At 36.2% G+C, this 19,735-nt stretch overlaps 1 protein-coding gene across 5 annotated transcripts in view; it reads left to right on the top strand.

Annotated features, from left to right (window-relative positions):
• Nucleotides 1-16,229, top strand: part of STRN3 (striatin 3) — a 64,364-nt gene extending 48,135 nt beyond the window's left edge. For 2 of the 5 annotated variants that reach the window (XM_054067383.1, XM_054067384.1), the window contains exons 10-17: nucleotides 3,350-3,525; nucleotides 3,654-3,701; nucleotides 5,958-6,079; nucleotides 7,674-7,841; nucleotides 8,320-8,460; nucleotides 9,798-9,905; nucleotides 12,302-12,388; nucleotides 12,501-16,221. In XM_054067383.1, coding sequence (XP_053923358.1) covers nucleotides 3,350-3,525; nucleotides 3,654-3,701; nucleotides 5,958-6,079; nucleotides 7,674-7,841; nucleotides 8,320-8,460; nucleotides 9,798-9,905; nucleotides 12,302-12,388; nucleotides 12,501-12,670 — 1,020 coding nt within the window. In that variant the 3' untranslated portion in view covers nucleotides 12,671-16,221. Of the gene's footprint in view, nucleotides 1-3,349; nucleotides 3,526-3,653; nucleotides 3,702-5,957; nucleotides 6,080-7,673; nucleotides 7,842-8,319; nucleotides 8,461-9,797; nucleotides 9,906-12,301; nucleotides 12,389-12,500 lie in introns of all 5 variants that reach the window. The other 3 variants (XM_054067382.1, XM_054067381.1, XM_054067385.1) reach the window with 3 other exon arrangements.
• Nucleotides 16,230-19,735: the final 3,506 nt, after the last annotated feature.

Raw genomic sequence — 19,735 nt, 5'->3', positions numbered from 1 at the left:
CCCATGACTGACTTTATCTCTTGGCATTTACAGTAGAACATTAAGACTCAATGGGTCAGTGTGTCCATGCCTTTTGTTTTGAGAGGCTTTTGAGATGCTTTTGAGATATTACGCTTTAGAAGATTGATATGTGGTGTCACGTTTCACTTCTTTTTTCATTATACTTCTAGCCTGTTTTGTATCTCACATTTATCCCTTGTAATCAGCAAATCCCTTTTCCAGGTCCTTGACTGTGTTTTTCTGAGGTGTACTTTTTTTTTTCGTTAGAGGTTGCAAGAATCTTTTTTTAGAGATATGTCAGTTGTTCTCTTACTCCTGCAGTAAGGATGTCAAGATTCAGTGGATGGCAGAAAAGAAATAAAAGAAAAAGGCTTGTATATAACTAGATTTCTCGGAAAGTGTAGTTAGTGTCTCCTAAAGAACTGAGGTATTCAAATCTGTTTTCAAAAAATAAGACTTTAAAGCTATACTTGAGATAGGAAGTGTACCTTGTTTTTCATAGTTTCTGTAAATTTTGTGGTGTACGTTTTAGCATAACTACTGTTTCACTTGGCAGATGGCTGAATGCTACACAGCTTTTCGCTCACTGCCCTCCTCTGCCCCCCACCATGGGATGGGAGAGAGAATTGGGGAAAAGTAAAACTCCTGGACTCAGATAAAGGCAGTTTAAAAGGGCAGAATAGGAAGAGAATGATAACAATTAGAATGATATAGGAATATCTGAAAAAGTCATTTACAATAGTTACCATCCACTGACTGATGCCCAGCAGTCTCTGGGTTGTGGTGCTTCCTGGCCAAGTCCTTGCAGTTTTATTTTTTAATGTGACATCATATAATATGAAATAACCCTTTGGCCAGTTTTAGTCATTATCCTGGCTCTGCCCCCTCCCGGCTTCTTGTACACCCCTAGCCTTCTCACTGGTAGGGCTTGAGAAGCTGAAAAGTCTTTCACTGAGTATGACACTGCTTAGGAATAAGTAAAGCATCAGTGTGTTATCAGCTAAATGTAAAACACAGCAGTATACCAGCTGCTAGGAAGAGAATTAACTCTGTTTCAGCTGAAACCAGGACAGCTACTGAGAACAAAATTAACATTGCAACACCCATTTTAACAGAAAAAGATATAATGAACTCTGTTCCTCTTTTTGAAAAATAAGGACCGCTGTCTACCATCCTGGTTTTCTTGACTTTTTAAATTTCTTCATCACATCTGTAATGGAAATCAGTGTGGTGTGGATGTACATCACACTCAGAATCTAGGTCTTCTGTCTAATCTGGGACATAACACGTGCTAAAATCAGACAATTGCTATTTGACAAGTTTGGCTTCAATTTCTCTAAGCCCCATATCACCACCAGTGCATGAGGCTACCATCAAGCCAGATGGTTGAATGCGTTACATAATGAGGCTTAAGAATATTGAGAGAGTTTGTTTGCTAGAAAAATACCCTTTTTCCCCCCCCCCCCGCTTTCCTTTTCTTATCTGTGTTAGATTCAAGGAGGTGAATAAATATGCAGTTTGGGCTGAAATCTATCAACTTTAGTGCAGAATTCCACTGTGTTCCCTGAAGCAAAACATTAGTCTTTTTATGAAGCTAGAATGTAATATGAAGTGTAGTGCTGAATAACTCAAATCGCAGTAAAAATATTGCGGTATTCAGTATACTACAAAGCAGGAATGTTGGAAACAAAATAGTTTATGAAATGTATTTGTTGGATGGTTTTAAAAACAATTTAAAATCCAGTTTACACCTGGTATAACAAGTACTGTTGTCTGAATTTGGTGTAGTTTGCACTTAGACCAGAAATTTATATGAATATAAGGGAGAACAATCAATTTTACTGTCTGAACCTTTTTATTTATTTTGATTGGATAGAATCAAATTTAGTTTGAGTGAGTAGGGGTAGTTCAGTCCAGGATATAGATTTGGTCCAAGAATACTTACTGCAGTGTATGTTACATTATGATCTGATTTTTATTTTCAGTCCTAACAGATATAAGGTATTAAGATTTTAATCTCTTAATAACATTTTTGAAAAATCATAGAACGGTTTGGGTGGGAAGGGGTTTCCAAAGGTCACCCAATCCAACCCCCCTGCAGCGAGCAGGAACATCTTCAGTGACATCTGGTTGCTCAGAGCCCCGTCCAACCTAATCTTTAATGTTTCTAGGGGTGGGGCATCCAGTGGTTCACCACTGTCATCATAAAAAATTTCTTCCTTATATGTTGTCTAAATCTGCCTTCTTTTAGTTTAAAACCGTTACTCCTTATCCTAGTGCAATAGGCCTAACTAAAATATCTTGGCATACTGACAGATTCTAGCCTACAGTTGAGAAACATGCTTTAACAATTAAATGGTGAGCAGGTAGTGTGTAAGGCAGATGATAGGATTAGTTTCCATTCCTTCTTAGTTTGCTAATTTGCTATAACTGAAGTCAGTTTTCTAATCTCCATTTATAGTTGTAAATGCATAATTGCTCCTTATGATGTAGTCTTCTAAGGGTCTGCTCTTTACGTAATGTAAGTTGTATTCAAAGCTCTAAGTTAGTCTCTTGCAGTCACTAAAAACGTTTGAGGTTTTCTGGCAACTCTTCTGAGTTACGTGTAATTAATGTTAAGCAGTTTTAATTTTTGTATTTTAGCCTAACAGTCTATAGGTTAAGAGTATGAGTTTGATGTTCACAATATAAATATAAAATATGCCTTTTTTTGCATAGTAACTAAGTTGTTGTCTCATGAATATATTTAAAACTCATTGAAGATTTAAAAAAATACTTGTTGTATTTAAAATCGTGATAAATGCATATCAGAATTTGGATTACCTATTTCTGTGTACATACCTTTTATGTGTAGAAGTATTCAAGTATTATGTGTATCTTCTGTCATTCTGTCAGATTACTCACCTGAGAAAGATCACTCACTTGGGACCTGAAGCTTACTTCTGTTGTGTTTAAGTGATAAATGAGCTTTTGACAGTTGTAATCTCTTCCTGGGGTGCAGAGGACATAAGCAATGGAACTTTTATCTTTCTTCAGGGAAGAATTTGCATAAAAGCATTAAAACCATTTTTTTAAAGTCAAGGGTTCATGTCTATGTATTCATCATTGTACTCCATTCCACTCTGGGTCAAAAGAAACTATTTTAATAGAGAAAACTGCAGACTACCTTTCATGCCAGAGAGGGAGTTCTAGATGTATATAGACAGATAAACAGATAAATTCTAACTTAATATTGAATATGTATTAACTGAATGAAAAAAAAAATGTGTTTAGGTACAATACAGGGAGATGTATGTATTTTGTTTCTTTAAACCCAAGATAAAATTACTGCTTTTTTTTTATTTTTAAGCTGCCAGCTAATAAAGATGCCTTCCGAAAGACGTGGAACCCTAAGTATACGCTACGCAGTCATTTTGATGGAGTGCGGGCGTTAGCTTTTCATCCTGTAGAGCCTGTGCTGGTTACAGCCTCTGAGGACCATACTCTAAAACTTTGGAATTTGCAGAAAACGGTTCCTGCCAAAAAGCAAGTATATGGGTTTTTACAAAACATCAGTTGTGTTTTAAGTGTCTTCACAATTGATTAAACTTGTGTTTTCAGAGTTTTTCAGTAGAGATTTCTTGTAGTGTAATAACTCTTCCTTTCTCTTTCAGGAGTGCCTCTTTAGATGTAGAACCCATCTACACGTTTAGGGCCCACATGTAAGTGTGTGGCACAATGCCTGATTAATGTATTGTCTTGTGGATTTGTAAGACACTTCAGTTTAAAAGCCACAGATGTGTTTGTGGTTTTGCATCATGTAGACAAGGTCTGTTGTACTTTGTAAAGCAAGTAAATACTGAGTCCCTGCTATGAATTGCACAGTTGATAAGACAATGGCAAGTGTGGTTAGTTGCAATGAAAAGGAGAGACTATAGAAGATGATAATGACATGACCTGTGTGATGCCCATGTCTTGGACTGTGGATTTTATGTAAAATAAGTGAAAAAGATAAATAGCATTTATTAGTCCTACCAATGATCGTCAGATACGGATCTGAGAAATTATAAGTACAGACGCAATTATCAGGACCAAAAAAACCCTGTTGAATATGGATTCGATGAGTGAAAAATAATGACATCAAGCAAGTGACCAGGAGGATTCTGAATTTTTTTAGGGGCTTGAATAAGGATAGAGAGAAAATTTCATTGCCAGTATAAGCAGAAATAGTTGATAGGGTGTGGTTATTACTTCATGCATCTGCCTCTTAAGGCTAGGGGAGCCTGGAAATCAGTAAGATAACTGTTGTAATCAAAAAGTTGATTAATACCAGAGTAAAATTCTGATAGCTACAGTCAGTTCTCTTGCAGTGTTAACTCAGGATTTCTCCTTTCCCATCTCAGGTTTGCCAGTTTTGTGTGCAGATGGTGATTCGTTACATACCATAACAAATATTCTCATTTCTGATTGTGATCCAGCCAAAGATCTTGGGAAAGCAGATTGCACAAACTGGTCTGAAATAAGGAAGGGTCTTTGTTTTGGCAAATGATGACAATAAGCTAATTTGAATTGAACAATATTAGTAAAACTTGCAGGTTGTGCCTGGGACTTGTTAAACTCCTAGTGATTTTTCAACATGCATTAACTACTTCACTGCGTGAGTTTTATTTGCTGATTTTGAATTCTGCTTCTTTCCAGTAAGAAGGCAAGACAAAAATGCACAGTCCATAGCTAGTTACAGTAGTTTGAGCGTACTTTGCTTTTATAACTAAGGATCCAGTCTCCAACCCAGGTAGCAGGTAGGCTTCACAAGAGCTTTTTAAGCATGGAAGTAGATAACACTTCCTGTGCTGGCCTTGACAAAAGAAAAAAAAATAAAATTAGGATTTTCTATTAGGAACTGTACACATACTGTCGTCACACTCCTCCTTCCCTTAAGTCGTTTACTTGATTGAATGTAATGTATTATTCTTGTGCTTACTAGCTAAAGCATAAAGCTTTTTTCCCTAGGGCTGAGTGACTAATGTGTCCTCATGTTTAGTCGGAGGTGTTCTTTTAGTGGTAGAGAATCACTGGCTGAGTGAATTCTCCTTCAGATCTCTTTCTCTGTCTAAATTTGGGCTTTTATTTGGGCTTTTGTTAACTGAATACCAGAAGGAAGGGTTTGGGGAGGTTTTCGTACAGAACTGATCCCCACCTTGTGACTTCTACTGAGGCTGGTAACAAGGTAATTTTACTGCTTTTCCTCTCAGACAGGCGTTGCATAGGATTCCTTTTCAGCCCATCTACATTCTTTACATTGCCAAATATGTAGATGGGTTTAACCAATAAGTCTTTTTTCACTTCACACTTCAGGTATGTAGTTCTAGTTTGCTCATCTGCACTTAAACAAAGAGTGAACTCCTTTTATCTCAGATGAGCCTGGCATTTAATTTTGGGGATATAGTTTTACCATACAGTTAAACCTGACTTAGTACTGTGTCCAGAGCATCCTTGGGCTACAGCTTGTGCTCACAGCAAACAGGCTGAAATCAAACCAGTAAAAATCTAACCTTGGTCAAAAAGTACTCTTTGTGGGATCATTTTTCTGAACTACTTTACTGGGGAATATGTCAGTTCCTAAAACAAATGAGAAAATAGTTGAGTGATAGGCTACAACCAGCTCTTTTAGCACAGCTAGCTATTAGGTTGGCACAGTTGCACTGTAAAAACTCACTGTAGGTGTAGTTACTGTTGCTTCTGACAAATAGAGTGATGGTCTTTGAATTGTTTGAATTTGGGTAGTTCTAGTTAATTTGTTAGGAATATTTTAATACAAGCTGGTATCACTTTGAGACTTAAAAAAGGCTTTAAGATAATTGTTTCTTTGGAGTTTTAAGTAGTTAAAAAGATTCCATCTTATTTATTTTTTTTAAAGTAGATAGACAAATTTTCTCTTCTGTCCTGTAGGCAGTATCTTTTTCTCTCTTTCCCAATAGTGGACCTGTATTGTCGTTGGCCATTAGTTCCAATGGAGAACAGTGTTTCAGTGGTGGTATTGATGCAACCATCCAGTGGTGGAACATGCCTAGCCCTAACGTGGATCCATACGATACCTATGGTAAATATCCCTTAAAAGATAACTTATGACCATTGTCTTCAACATGAATTTTCTGCATCATGATAATCTGTTTTCTAGAGCTTTTGTGAAATGCAACTGCCATTTATTGACTAAGTTGTGGGGTTTTTTACTTTTTGTATGTTGTAAAAATTATTTATTCTCACTTGCGTTGGTAACGTACTTTGTATAGAACTGTAATAGGAATTCTGGCAATTTCTGCGTTTTAAAGGGTAAAGAAAAAAATCAGAACTCTTATTTTTTTTAAGAAGCGTGCTTATCACTTAGAGCAAAAATTCTGAATTTTTGAATGATTATTTCTTCTGCTAGGAAATACTCAGAAAACAAAGATAAATGTAGTCACAATCTATGTCCCATGTTTTTGATTTCGTCTCAGTTTCCATATCTGATGTCTCTAAAATTAAAGGAGCTGATAAGTTCTTGAAAAACTGCATCGCTAAGGGTGCAGCTTCATGGTTGACTGAAGCTCAGATGGGACAGGGTCAAGATTTCTTCTTTCCCTTGTGCCAATGTAATGAGTAAACTGCTACAACGCTCTGGCTGCATAATCTGTGGCAGGGAGATGGGAGGGGTGGGAAGCAGTGCTCTTGCACCAATTTAGGAAAATTGGTACACCCTGCCCCTTAACATCAATACGCAGCTCAAATTGTGCCTCTCTGCTAAAACTTTGATATAGTCAAACTACTGAAAAAGCTCCAGTTTGTTAGTGCAGGTAGGATTGTTGGTATAATTTTCACGAGCCTCAGACAGAACTATTTTTATGCAAGTGGCAGTTATTTTTAAAAGAAGGCTCTAATGGGATGTTTTTCCTCACTAAAGCTTGTTAGCAGGGTTTTGTGTTGCAAGATGAACTTGGTTTTAATTCTCTGAAAAACTAAATTTTAGTGATTCTTCTGGCTTAATTCTTTTCCATTTATCTTTTTCTGCCACTTCTCTACTCAAAACTTGGTAGAGAATAGATTAAAAACCCCTCTATAAAAGAATACTGCAGAGTATCAAGGAGGAGAAAATAATATGTTTACCTGTTTTGTGTCAGAAATTGTCTTATTAGGGTGCTTGAGAGTTTTGGGGCATGCTACTGTTAGCGGAGTAGGCTGAGTTAAAACAACGTTAGGTATCAACATTTAAGAGACAACTGATCTGTTAGGCATTTTTGAACCTAGTGCAGGACTGTGACCAAGCATCTTTAATGTGGTGAATTGGAAGGAAGAAGCAAATGCCTCAGAAGAGGTGGTAACAAGCATATGTGATTCTGGAAAATGGCACAAAGTTGAAGGATGAGGGGTTTTGTGTTTGTTTTGTTGTAGTTGGTTGGTTGTTTTGGTTTTCTTTTTTTTTTTTTGGTGTGCATGTTTTTTGGGGGGTTTTGGATTTGGGTGTTTTTTTTAAGAAACCTGGCAGTGGTTGTTGAAAACTTCCTCCTGTGTAATATCCTAGCTGTTGCTTAAGTAGGAAGGGCTGAGGCTATATATGACAATTTTGTGTGGAATTTAATTTATATTAAAGAAGAAATACTTATTAATGTTTTGTCACTAAAAGGTTTAATTTATGAACTTTTGTGTGTTTTTTTTTCCAGAGCCAAACGTTCTAGCTGGCACATTAGTTGCTCACACAGATGCAGTCTGGGGTCTTTCTTACAGCGGTGTAAAGAATCACTTACTGTCTTGTTCAGCAGATGGCACTATTAGATTATGGAACCCACCAGAAAAAATGCCCTGTATTTGCACTTACAATGGAGAGAAAGGTAAGGTTTTTTTGAAGTGGTTTTGAAAATCTGTTTGAGGCAGCTTTGAGCTCATCGTGCGGCAGGCTGAGAAGGTTGGACTTGCTTAGCCTAGAGAACAGAAGGCTCCCGGGAGACCTTAAAACACCCTTCCAGTACTTAGGAAAGCTGGGGATGGGTTCTTTATCAGTGTAGTAATAGGATGAGGGATAATGGTTTTAAGCTGAAAGAGAGTATGGCAGGGGGTTTGGAACTGTGTGATCTTTAAGGTCCCTTCCAGCCTAAACCATTCTGTGATTATCTTCACTTATCAAAACTAGATAACAGGACTAAAGGACAGAGATCTTTTAATAAAGTAATCCTGTTGCTGTAGCATTACTCTAAAGAAAGAAGCTAATTTCTTCCTTAAAGTGTGAGTATAAAACAAAGTAAGTGTTTGGAGCGTCAAGAATTATGAAATGTTTTCGTTCTTTTTAAATACATTTTTTTTCCTTTCCAGAGCATGGAATACCTACATCAGTTGACTTTATAGGATGTGACCCTGCTCATATGGTGGCATCTTTTAACACTGGCAGCACCATCATCTATGATTTAGAAACATCCCAGTCAGTGGTAATGCTTTCATCACAAATAGAATCTGGTAAGTAAAGCTCTTAAATATCCATCTTGGATGAGGTACCCTTATCCAAGTTTTATTATACAGTGGATTAAGTGAAAAGGTTTTGCTCCTCTCCTGCATCATGTGGTATGAAAGTTGGTTAGGCGCTTAAACACGCAAGGAAGAGACAGGATGGATAAGATTGTGGATTAGTAGCATTTGAAAGCAGTTATAGTGAAAGGAACAGGTTTTGTTCTCTAAGCTTAAGTTTCTTAAGATTCAGTTGTCTGAGTTGCATATTCAAGCACTTATATATACACTTTACATGGAAGATATTAAGATAAGTAAAGAAGTTAATTAGGCTGAGAATTAGTTCAGTGTAGAATTCTGCACAGATTGTGATTAAACACTCTCCTTTGGAACTTCTAATATTAGGAATTCTGTTGCTACAAATAAGGTACTACAAAGATGTAGCTCTTTCAGAACTGTTATGTATCCGATGAAACTCCAGATGGAGGAGCCACCTTTTCTTGAAACTATGAAAATGTTCTGTAAGGAGAACCTCCAGTTGCCGTTCACTTATTTAATGAAATGAGAATTTCCTTCTCCGCTTCCAGTAGTCCAGTTGACTTAGTGATTATACTTACTGTATTAAGTAGATTATATAAAGTCTTCAACACAGGCTACAAATCTCTGCAAAAGCTTTTTTCTTGGTAGCTCGTGCAAAAACTGGCATCAATGGTGAGAAAGAACATTAATTGGAGAAATACCTTTTCTAGTTTGAAGAGAGATTCTTAGATGGAATCAGCAAGAACTAAGCACAGAACTTTAAGGAACAAGCCTTAAAACACCGGCACGTCAGGTTAAGAAATTTTTTTGTAGAGAGAACTCGAAATACTTCTAAAGCGATTCTAAACTCTGTTGTTTCTCCAAGTTGAAGTAAGATGGAAATCTAGTAGTTTATGTTGACTTCAGTTATTTAGATTTCACAGGTTTTTTCTTCTGAGCAAAGTCCTTTTTTTGATCTGCAGGTTTAAGAGATCTGTCCTAAACATGTATTGTAGATGTAGTTTGTTTCTACTTGGCAAGTGCTGCCCTGCAGTACTTGCTTGGATTGTTTACTAGCTCTTTCAAGAGATTTTCATGTGTTTAACCCTTTAATCTTATAGTACGTTGACTAGAGACTGCCTGGCTTAGCCCCATCCTGTAAAGCAAGAAGCTAGTATTTATATTTAAGGAGATTCATTAATGCTCTTCCTAGAATTTTATACAGTATTAGTTAATATATTAAGCTAAGTTGTAATGGCTAAAATATTTTCATTTTAATTTTAATCCCTTCTTTAAAGCAGGTCATATTTTTATTTTTCTTTTATTTTCAGGTGTACAATCAAATAATCATATTAACAAGGTAGTAAGTCATCCCACACTTCCTGTAACTATTACAGCACATGAAGATAGACACATCAAATTTTTTGACAACAAAACGGGTAAGGATAAAAAGAGAGCCTCACTTGTCTCTGTAAATATGTTTAAAGTAAATCTGAATGCACGTAGGGAGAATCACTTTGTAGAAAACTTACTAGTGATGCAGTTTCACACAGGAGAACTTTCGGTATTTATAAGATTAAACCTATTCAGTACCTTTTCTATGCAATAGTGATACCCATTGCAATTGTGACTTCAGCCGTCAGAAAATACTCTCAAAACAAGTAGAGATAGTTGTGAGGGACAAGAAGGCCCTATTAAGTTAGCACTTTGCTAATTTATGAAATGTCTGCCGTTTTCTTCCTGTTTTCAGAATTTTCATGCTTTTAACTCTAAGCATGTATCAGTAATGTTTTTCAGTTCTCAGTAATAAAGAACATTGCTTAGTACCCATTAAGACAGGAAAACAACCCTAAATTCATGTAGTAATGGTATTCTGTGTTATGGTTAAGATGCTGATAAAGTTTATAAAAGGATCTGGAAGAAGGAGGGGAAAGAAGGGTGTAGGGAAAAACTGCACTGTCTGATGTGACAAGAAGGTTGGAATAATTATAAGAATGAACATAAACGTCCCATTTGTCAAATTATTGGTCACTTCTTGAGTATTGCCCTGCCAAAGTTGGAAGGGAAAAAAGGTAATCAGCATAAGCTGACTTTAAGCAAGTATATGTGCCAAACCCCTGTTTAAAGTGTTTGATTCAGGTAGGGTGGGAGTTGGTGTTCTTGGTTTTTTTTGTTTTTAAAAGTGAAAATCTAAGATATATTTGCCATGAGTGTATGTATTCGAGTTGTGGTCATTAAATGCTTTGCAATGATTGTTTTGAAATTAAAATTTATTGCTTTAAAGAAGTGAAGCTGTAGAATAAGGAAGAAAATGTTGCATGAGCAAATAAGTGGATCAAAGGCAGGAAGCAGAAGGTAGAAGTATGATAAATGGTCACTTTGTGAAATAGAAAATTACCAGTTCCTGAAGGGATCAGCAATAGTTCAACATAATATGAATTGTCTGGACAGGGGGTAGTATGTTGACAGTTTGCTGACATTCGTTAATTCAGGGTATTAAAACTAAAAGCTGATGAGGAAGAACTGAATATCAGACTTGAGAGCAGGCAAAATAAATTCCATGTGGATAAACGTGAAACAGTGCATGTAAGGGAAAAATAAACTTTATAATATAAAATAACAGTCACTGGGCTGACTATTCTTACTCAAAGTAAAACTTTGGAGTTAGAAGAAGCTGGATGAAAATATCAGTTTAGTGCTTAGCAGTCAGAACAGCAAAATGAGTTCTAGGAGGACTGAAAGGAATAAATAAAAAAATTGTTAATACCTTTGCTTGAATTTTTGATGTATCTGCGTGCATACTTTGTGTTACTCCACTCTGCCTTATCTCAAAAGGGACATAGCCAAATGAAAATGTTTCAGAATTGTTAAAAAGATCATCAGAGACCTTCAGTAGCTTTAGCTTCTTCAGGAAGAATCTTGGAAACTAAAGAGACTGAGATTCTTCAGGAATCGCTTAGGGATATAGTTTAGTAGTAGTCAGGTGCGGTTGGACTTGATGATCTCAAAGGTCTTTTACAACCTAGCGATTCTGTGATTCAGGAAGATGGGAATGGGGCAAAAATAATATACCACCTTCGTGTTGGTTGTGGTCTTACAGGGGTTTATTTGCTCTCTTTTTCAATACATGAATTAAGGTTCAGTTGATAACCCTCGACAGGCAACAGGTTCAAAACAGAAGGAGGTGATTGTACTTTATAAAGTACAGTTAAATGTTTTGGAACTCCTTTCAAAGAGCATCATGAGATACTAAATGATGTTATTGAGAATGAAGGACACTGAAAAGAGATGCAATAAGAGTAGCTGAATGCAGAGGTAGTACCTCTGGTTTGTGCTGTGTTTTAACTGTTAGTTGTTAGGAGCTGAGAGTATTCTGGGCAAGTATCACTTAGAGTTGCTTTGTTTTTATTTTGTTCCCTGATTTATCACCCATAGACTCCTAGCAAAGACAGAGAAAGATGGACCTTTGGTATGACTTAGTAATTCTCTTTTTCACAAAGCTTTGTCAACACTTTGTCCTACTTGGGTAGGTATTGGGACATCTAAGGGACTTAAAATTCAGGTTCTCACACAGTCAGTTTAGGATTGGTCTTCATTCTCATTGCTACCAGTGAAGATGCCAGATGGATAAAACGTGCTTATAATGGGAATGCCTTTCTGAGAGTTTTGTGCCGTTTACCTTTATGCTTATACAATAGAATTTTCTGATAGAATTGTATCATCCAGATATTATTGGAATCTAAATAAAACTGTTATTCTAGATGGCACTGAACAGGAAGGTTATTTTTAAAAGAAACAATACTTCACAGGGAATTCACTGTTTGTTTTCCTTTAGGTAAAATGATCCATTCTATGGTTGCTCACTTGGATGCTGTCACAAGTCTAGCTGTAGATCCTAATGGAATCTATTTAATGTCTGGAAGTAAGGATTCTTTTGATCTTCTATATGCTTTATAAATTTTGCATCTATGATGCACCAAGGTGTTTGACAAATCTAACTCTGTCTTTTGTCCTTTTTTTTACTTCTTAAACAGGCCATGATTGTTCCATTAGGTTGTGGAATTTGGACAGCAAGACATGTGTGCAAGAAATAACAGCTCATAGGAAAAAGCTGGATGAATCAATTTATGATGTAGCATTTCATCCATCAAAAGCATATATTGCCAGTGCAGGAGCTGATGCCCTTGCCAAAGTATTTGTGTGACATAGCAGAACAAACCTGCATCATAACAGCAGGTCTGTTTGGACAAAAAAGAGGGAATGCGTCACTGCCATCAATTATAAGGTTACCAATAAGACACTACATCTGATCTGCCTGGGTGAAGGCTCTTATTGTCGGGCAAGTATAGGTTGGTGAAAAGTCACCACGTCTTGAACAATGTCAGGCTCATTCATTTAACTGTAATTACTGTATTTGGGGGGTAGGGAGAAATACAAAAAAAGAAAACCAGTATTTGTAGCCTTGACTGGATATGAACTGAGCGTATGTCTGTTCTTTAGGTGTCTTTAAGCAAACGTGGAGTCTGATCTTACAAAAGACACTTATTTTGGACTCTGTGTGCTGCCTTAGGGTTAGGAATGTGGTGCTCTTGTGGGGGGAAGTGAGCTCCAAGAGTAGCTTTCTTTTCATCTCTTAGTAATCTTCTGTTTATCAGTTGAATGCCACAGATTCCCCTTTTAAACTTTTATTTTGCTTTAAAGAAAAGGAAATTTAACTTAAAATATTTTAGCATTAGTTGCACAAAATGTTTGGATAAAATTCTAGTTTTTATAAGTCTTTTTATATATTTAGCCTGTCACAACAGTGCTCAAGATTGTATTGATAATGTTTTTCTGCATTATAGAACCCTAAAACACAGAGATCTCACTGACCCGCTGCCGTGTAACCACACTCTTCCCTTCTTTTGCCTAATACAGCTCAGCTAAGTCCTTGTATAAGGATGCTAATTCATCATCATCGCATAACTGTCTTCATAAATAAAGGACTGTAAAATGTGTTCAAATGAAACACAGAGGGGTTAACACCCCCGAATGAACTCTTTAAAAAAAAAAATTTAATCTTGGCATCCTATCACTATGTGATATTTTGTACATCTTACTGTATTTACGAGTTTATTTATCAAGGATTACCCATCTTGCTAATGGCCTATTGTTATTTATTTCACTTTTTGTTGGTCTTTATATCCTTTTATGTAGTGTGTTAAAGGGCCCTGTATATCTATTATGGCACACTCTGAACAGTCTAAAATAGATGAGAAAACGGACATTTGATAATTCTAAAGTTGCAAACCAAGAATTTCTTTTTCTTCTGGTTAAGTACCTGAAGTGGAGTTGATTCCAAAAAAAAAATCTTGTTTCAGAACTTTTGGAGTGAAAAATATTTTTATTTGTGTTTCAAATAGAGTACAAAAGTAGTTGTTTCAAGATTCATAAATCTGCTGTGTTTTGACTAGTTATTCCCTGCTTTTATTTTATTTTCAGATGTGCTTCAGTTTATGGTGTAACTAAAGATTTTGTTTGTGTAATGCATGATTAATACAATAAAGTATTTTTTCTAGTCTTCCACAAAACTTTTCTGATCAGTTTGCGAGTTTTGATGAGTTTTGTAAGGTTTCTGTTTTACAAACTATGAATCAGCAAATTTTTAAGATTGTACCACATAGCAAAACTACAGCTGTTGAAAAATAATGTATATAAAATGCATATAATAAATATTAAATGGTGTACCTGTATGTTACTGTTGGCTACATTATTTTGTGTTGCACAGTTTGAAAGTGTCATTCTACAAATTACTAAATTAGGTCTAAACTTTAGCAAAATGACCATTTGTTTATTATGCTTATAAGCTGCTTTGCTTTTGGAAAATTGTAAGATTTGTCTGGATGTCAACCAACTGTTTCATTTCAAGCAGCAGTACCCACGTATAAGAACATGTTTCCACAATACTTTAAAAGCTTTTGCAAGAACAAATTGAGAATTGCTAGTGTATTCCGAGTGTCTTTACAAGGTGATAATCACACTGTTTTCACTATCGCTGTATATGAAGTGATTCTCAAGTGATTTAAGTGCCAGAAGGATGTTGGTTTTGTTCCAAACTGCCACTGAATCATTGTGTTGAATTAAAAAAAAAACAAATAATCATTTTTAAATGCTTAAAACTTGCTCATATGTCATGTGTTACCTGTTAACCTTTGGTCACTTCTTTACAAGTCCTCCAGTAAAGGTGATGCACAAAGGGGGCAATTGTTTTGCAAAAGGCTAAGTTACAGGTCAACTTTTAACTAATCTGTGATGGGTCACTCTCCTTGAAAGCTTATCAGCAGAACCAGAATACCACGATGTGAATCTTGGATTTTCATGTAAAAGTGGTGTGCTTAGATATGAGCTGAAACATGTTCCTATAAGTGGTTGTAACTGTATTGTTCCATGTAAGTTTCCAGTTTTGCAATGAGAATGTATCTCATGCCATCTCATGTCAAGCAAATTAGATTAAAAAAAAAAAAGAAAGGAAAAAAAGGTGCTCATGGTAGGCAGAATGCTGCAGTTATGTTCCGAAAATTGATTTTGTTTTAGTAATAATGTTATGTTGTTTGAAATGTTATAGTAAATTATAATTGTATAGAAATTGGAGAATTTTGTCCTTTATCTTGAAGACTGAGGTGAGGCCTTTCAGTAACTGCTTGTAGGACACTAAGACTTTACTTTCAAAGTAACATTCAGCTGATTTGCACTTTTTGTTTCTTCCAGTCTAAAGCATTCAACTAATCAACAGACAAGAGAGTATTTGAATTTTATTGGAAGTAATTTCATAATCGCCTTTTCTGAAGCCAAACATTGTTTCTGGCAGCTTTTCCAGACTGCTGCATTTTAATGCTTAAATGAAATGTGATTGTTTAATAAACATTGCCATGCATAACATTTACTTTTTTTTAATTGTATTAAACTTGAAATGGTAAAACCAAAAATATTTGCTTAGTTTCCTTAATTGAAATTTTAACGGTCATCTTAGTTCACCAATGCATAGTGGATCAAATGCTGTAGTGAGGTTTCACTTACTGAGTATTGACTATAATCTCTAATACAGTCTTAGTTTGTTTACTGTGGGGTATAACACGCTGAACCTTTCGTCTGTTGTTTTATGAACAGAAGAGTTGTAGTACTGGTGATAGGGGGGAAATTATAGTGCTGAAATAAATGTTTTAATTTAGCAAAACCATTTTGACTTACAGGAGGACTGATTTACTTCTCTTTTCTAAGTAAGACCGAAAGGACTTGCACTCAGAACCTAAATGAAAATCTGTCTAAATGTGTTTAATAATATCTCTAGCATTTAGAGTATGATTGATGTAATGGATTTACTCCACATTTTGTTTTTTTAGAGTAGGGACTGTTTGAAGCAGATGAGTGGTGACTGTACTCCAGTATCTTATCTACATAAATACCAAAAATATGTGGAAAAGAATGTAACAAGTCCTTATCAAGAGCCTTCCCTAATTTAGAAATCCTGAGGAAGAATTTATTTACCAGGAGATAATTAGTAGATTTTCCTAGTGGGTAAACTGTGGGCTTGAGCATACGTCATCAGAGGTGGTCCATTTCTCCTGTTCTATGTTTATTGATTTATTTTAAAACTGATAGCACACTGTCCTGGCATACTCTTTATTATTGTGTTTCCCTAGCACTTCTCTCAAATCATTAAAAAGCTTCTTAGTCACACAGTGCTGACTGCTCTTCCTTCTAGTTATCTTATCACATAAAAGGCATCTCCAAAAAAATCCATCTCAGTTGAGCAAGTGGTACTTTTGCAGGGAGTCTAAACACACAGGTAAGGGGTGATCTACATAAATCCTGCTGGGAAAATGAGTGTAACCTTTTTCCTTCCAGAAGGTGCATGATACGAAAACATGACTGACTACCTTGGAGTTTTGTTTGGTTTCACTATGGAGTGTGTGTGTCTGTATATGTGTTTATGTTCTTTTTTAAAGAACTTTTTAAGAAGAACAAAATTTGTGAAACTAGAAGGCTCTGGATTTGTTTTTAAATGCTACATCTGAGGTAAGCTTGAATGAAGGCATCATCCTTGAGTTATCTGCAAACTAAATGCCGTATATTAATAGATTATAGAAAATAGAATTTAAGCTGCAAACCATTACAAATGTCATAAAAATACATTGCTTTGTTTTCTAATTTCAACAGAGAACCAAATTTGACTGACTCAATAGTGGGAAAGCACGTGCTTTCTTTTTAGTCTCTTTAGTCTCCTACATTGATATCTTAATGGCCACCACAAGAGAATTCATCTAGACTTTCTGAAAATGCGTGTATGGCAACAGAATACTTACATTTTTTGATATTTACAGAGTTTAAGGAAGTTTATTTAGCTCAGAGATCCCTAGAAATGAAGGTTGTAAGGCTTTTTTTTTTTTCTTCCCCAGCAATCCCTGAACCTGTGATTTCTGTTCTGTAAAAGTCTGTGCTGAAGATGGTAAGCTGGAAGTTGTTCATGTGTACTTTCACAGCAGCTGTAGTTTAATTTCTTTAGATGCACATCAGATTGAATACATGTCAATGAGGCAAGATTTTTTTTTTATCTAGAACCTTATTAGGAGACCGTTAATTTTCTAATGATTAATTCCCATGTATCTTGAATTTGGTTTTGATAATATTTCCTCCTAGAAGGCTGTGTTTGGTGTTCAGCTGATTTGGTCTAGTTCTCCTGAAGCAAAATAACTGGGGAGGCCAACCAGTGGCTAACCCTTAGTCGTCCTAATGCACCTACAGCATCTAGGAGCAGTGCTGGGGCATTTAATCTAGCAGGGGGTTTATTACTTTGGCTGTATGTAATGTTATAAGGTAATATTGCCAGAGCAATGCTAAATGTCTAGCATGTCATTATAACTGGAGGAGAGAGAACTAATTACTACAAGCACGTGGCTCCACTTTGTTTTGTGTTGGGACCCTAAGCTACCGGCTCTTAGCTATTGACCTTTAACAAACAGCAAATAGCAACTTTAACTGTTTAATTAATCTTCCGACATAAACAACATACATAGTTGTTTTCAGTTATGTGGGGGACATCTATACTGTTCTGTTGCTTCAGTCTTAAGAGTGCTTAGCGACTTTCGATGTTCTCATTTTAAATTGATTCGAATTAGTTTATTACAGAATTAAAATCTGAACTAAAGGATCGTTGCTATGAATTTATATGTATTTGTATAACTGAGACTAGAGGTAGGAATATAATCATAGAATTGTTTACTTTGGAAAAGACCTGTAAGATCAAGTCCAACCATTCACATGTCTGGTTAAAGGCCGATTCTTATTTAAATCACGTAGTATTGGGAGTTGTATCTGGTTTACCTAAATGCAAAATATTGCCCTGTTCTTCACAAACAGTGTTAATATTTCGGTGGTTTTTCAAATAGAAATAAAGGTAATGTTAGCTTAATTATTATGTGGCTTGTATAATTTGTTCATTTCTGTCAGAAAAGGTATGAGGTGAGATTTATAACCTCTTAAAGTGAAAAGCTCCATTCTGCTTCAGAGGGTATTATAGGCCTTAGCATGAATGTCTTACTTGGTGATCAAGGAGCATTTGGTTTTAGGATATCTTTGATTTGGATGTATTGGAGACCCTTTGACCTGAAGGGAGAATACCACCACCACAAGAGAATGATTTGCTGTTCTAGCTTCAGGTTCCTTTCTGACAAAAAATAATAGCATCAGTTATGTGTCCAAATGTTTTTAATCAGTTTTCAGTGTAGCTTGAAGAGGAGCCTTTTCCAGCTGAATGCTTTTGATAATATTTATAAGGATTTTTAATTCTGTTCAGTCTTATGCATTTATCAGTGATAGCTGACTTGCTCACTTCTCCCATCTGCTTCTATCTAACTCTCAGCTCTTCCTGAAAGCTCAAGAGGCTTTGGGAAATCTGTAGGAGGAAAGAGTATCTTGTATGAACATGAGGTCATGAATCCATGCTCACCTGGCTGTGCCACCTTGAGAAAGCAGGAATGGCTGCACAGTGGGGCTGCCGAGTCCAGCGAGTAAAGTCCTTGCTGAGGTATTTGCTACTGCCATACTAAGCCAGATGGTTCTGTTTTCTTTCTGAACTGCTAGTTTTCGCCAGAACTAGTAGTTCAACCTGACAAAGTTGTGCCCCTCACCTCATTTGGAATATTTAGATAGGAGGAAGCTGTTGTCTTCCCATCTTCCTTTTCTGAACTAGTAGTATAATAGTAAAATACCCAAGAGTGTCAGAAAACTCTGGAAATTATGTGACTGTGAATTTGGCTTTGATTAAAAAAGACAATTTTAATGGTATAGTTTGTTTGATTTGAAACTTAGAAATTGGTCTTCCATCTAATTAAAGTCATTTCCCTAGACCGTGCTGGTCTTTTCTGTTTTTTTCAACTTATTGTTGACTCTAACTTGTGTTCACTGGCAGAGAATTGTTTATCGTATTTGTAATCTGATCACATACACCAGGGCAGAAAAATAGTTGTTATCCCTTTGCTTACATTCTGCTGTATTCTGATTATTGTTAAGTAGTAAAGCCCATATCTGACCCCAGCGAAGGTTGGAAAAGTTAAGTTATCATTTGTTAGCAAAAAAAAAGCTATGCAGGATTCTCACGCTGGTGTCTGAGGAACTGGTCCAGTAGCTGTAGGTTCAGTTATACCCTGAGGCTGAGGGTGTATTCAAACCAACAGCACTTGGCTTCTAAGAGAGTGCCCTCAGCGTGAAGTTAGGTTTCTTGGCAGCCGGGGAGCAATGCTACCTGCTCCTTTTGGCCGTAGTAAACAAACGGGCCCAAGCATTGCTCTTTCCCTTCATTATCCTGGGATGGCTGGAGTTCAGCTGACCCTGCCAGTGTTTGCAGACTCCTCCAGTTGTGAGAAGTAAAGAAAAATAAGTACGCAGTATTTGTTTGTGCATAGATACAGATAAATGTAAATAGATTTTAGAGTAATAAAACAATAAATACCCTTTGGGTAATGAAAATGGCTTATGATCAAGGATACTTCACTAACCAAACCTGATTGTTTGAAAGGAAAGTCAGTTTTGATCCTAATGAGATTAAATTTAGAGTGGGCAATGTGCTTCAAAGCAGAGAAGATTAAGCCCTTGCAGAGACTGCAAATTTTCAGGACCTATTCTTCCTTCAGCTGAAGCCAAAGGCAAAATTTCTGTTGAAGCCAAAGTGGGCAAAGGAATGTGTACTGCAGTTAATAGGCATTTATAACTGGAAGGCTACTCAAATTATAAG

Source organism: Cuculus canorus, chromosome 5 (assembly GCF_017976375.1).
Source record: "Cuculus canorus isolate bCucCan1 chromosome 5, bCucCan1.pri, whole genome shotgun sequence".
Lineage (NCBI taxonomy): Eukaryota > Metazoa > Chordata > Aves > Cuculiformes > Cuculidae > Cuculus > Cuculus canorus.
Note: the sequence above shows the minus strand (reverse complement) of the source record. Positions and strands in the feature narration are given on the sequence as shown.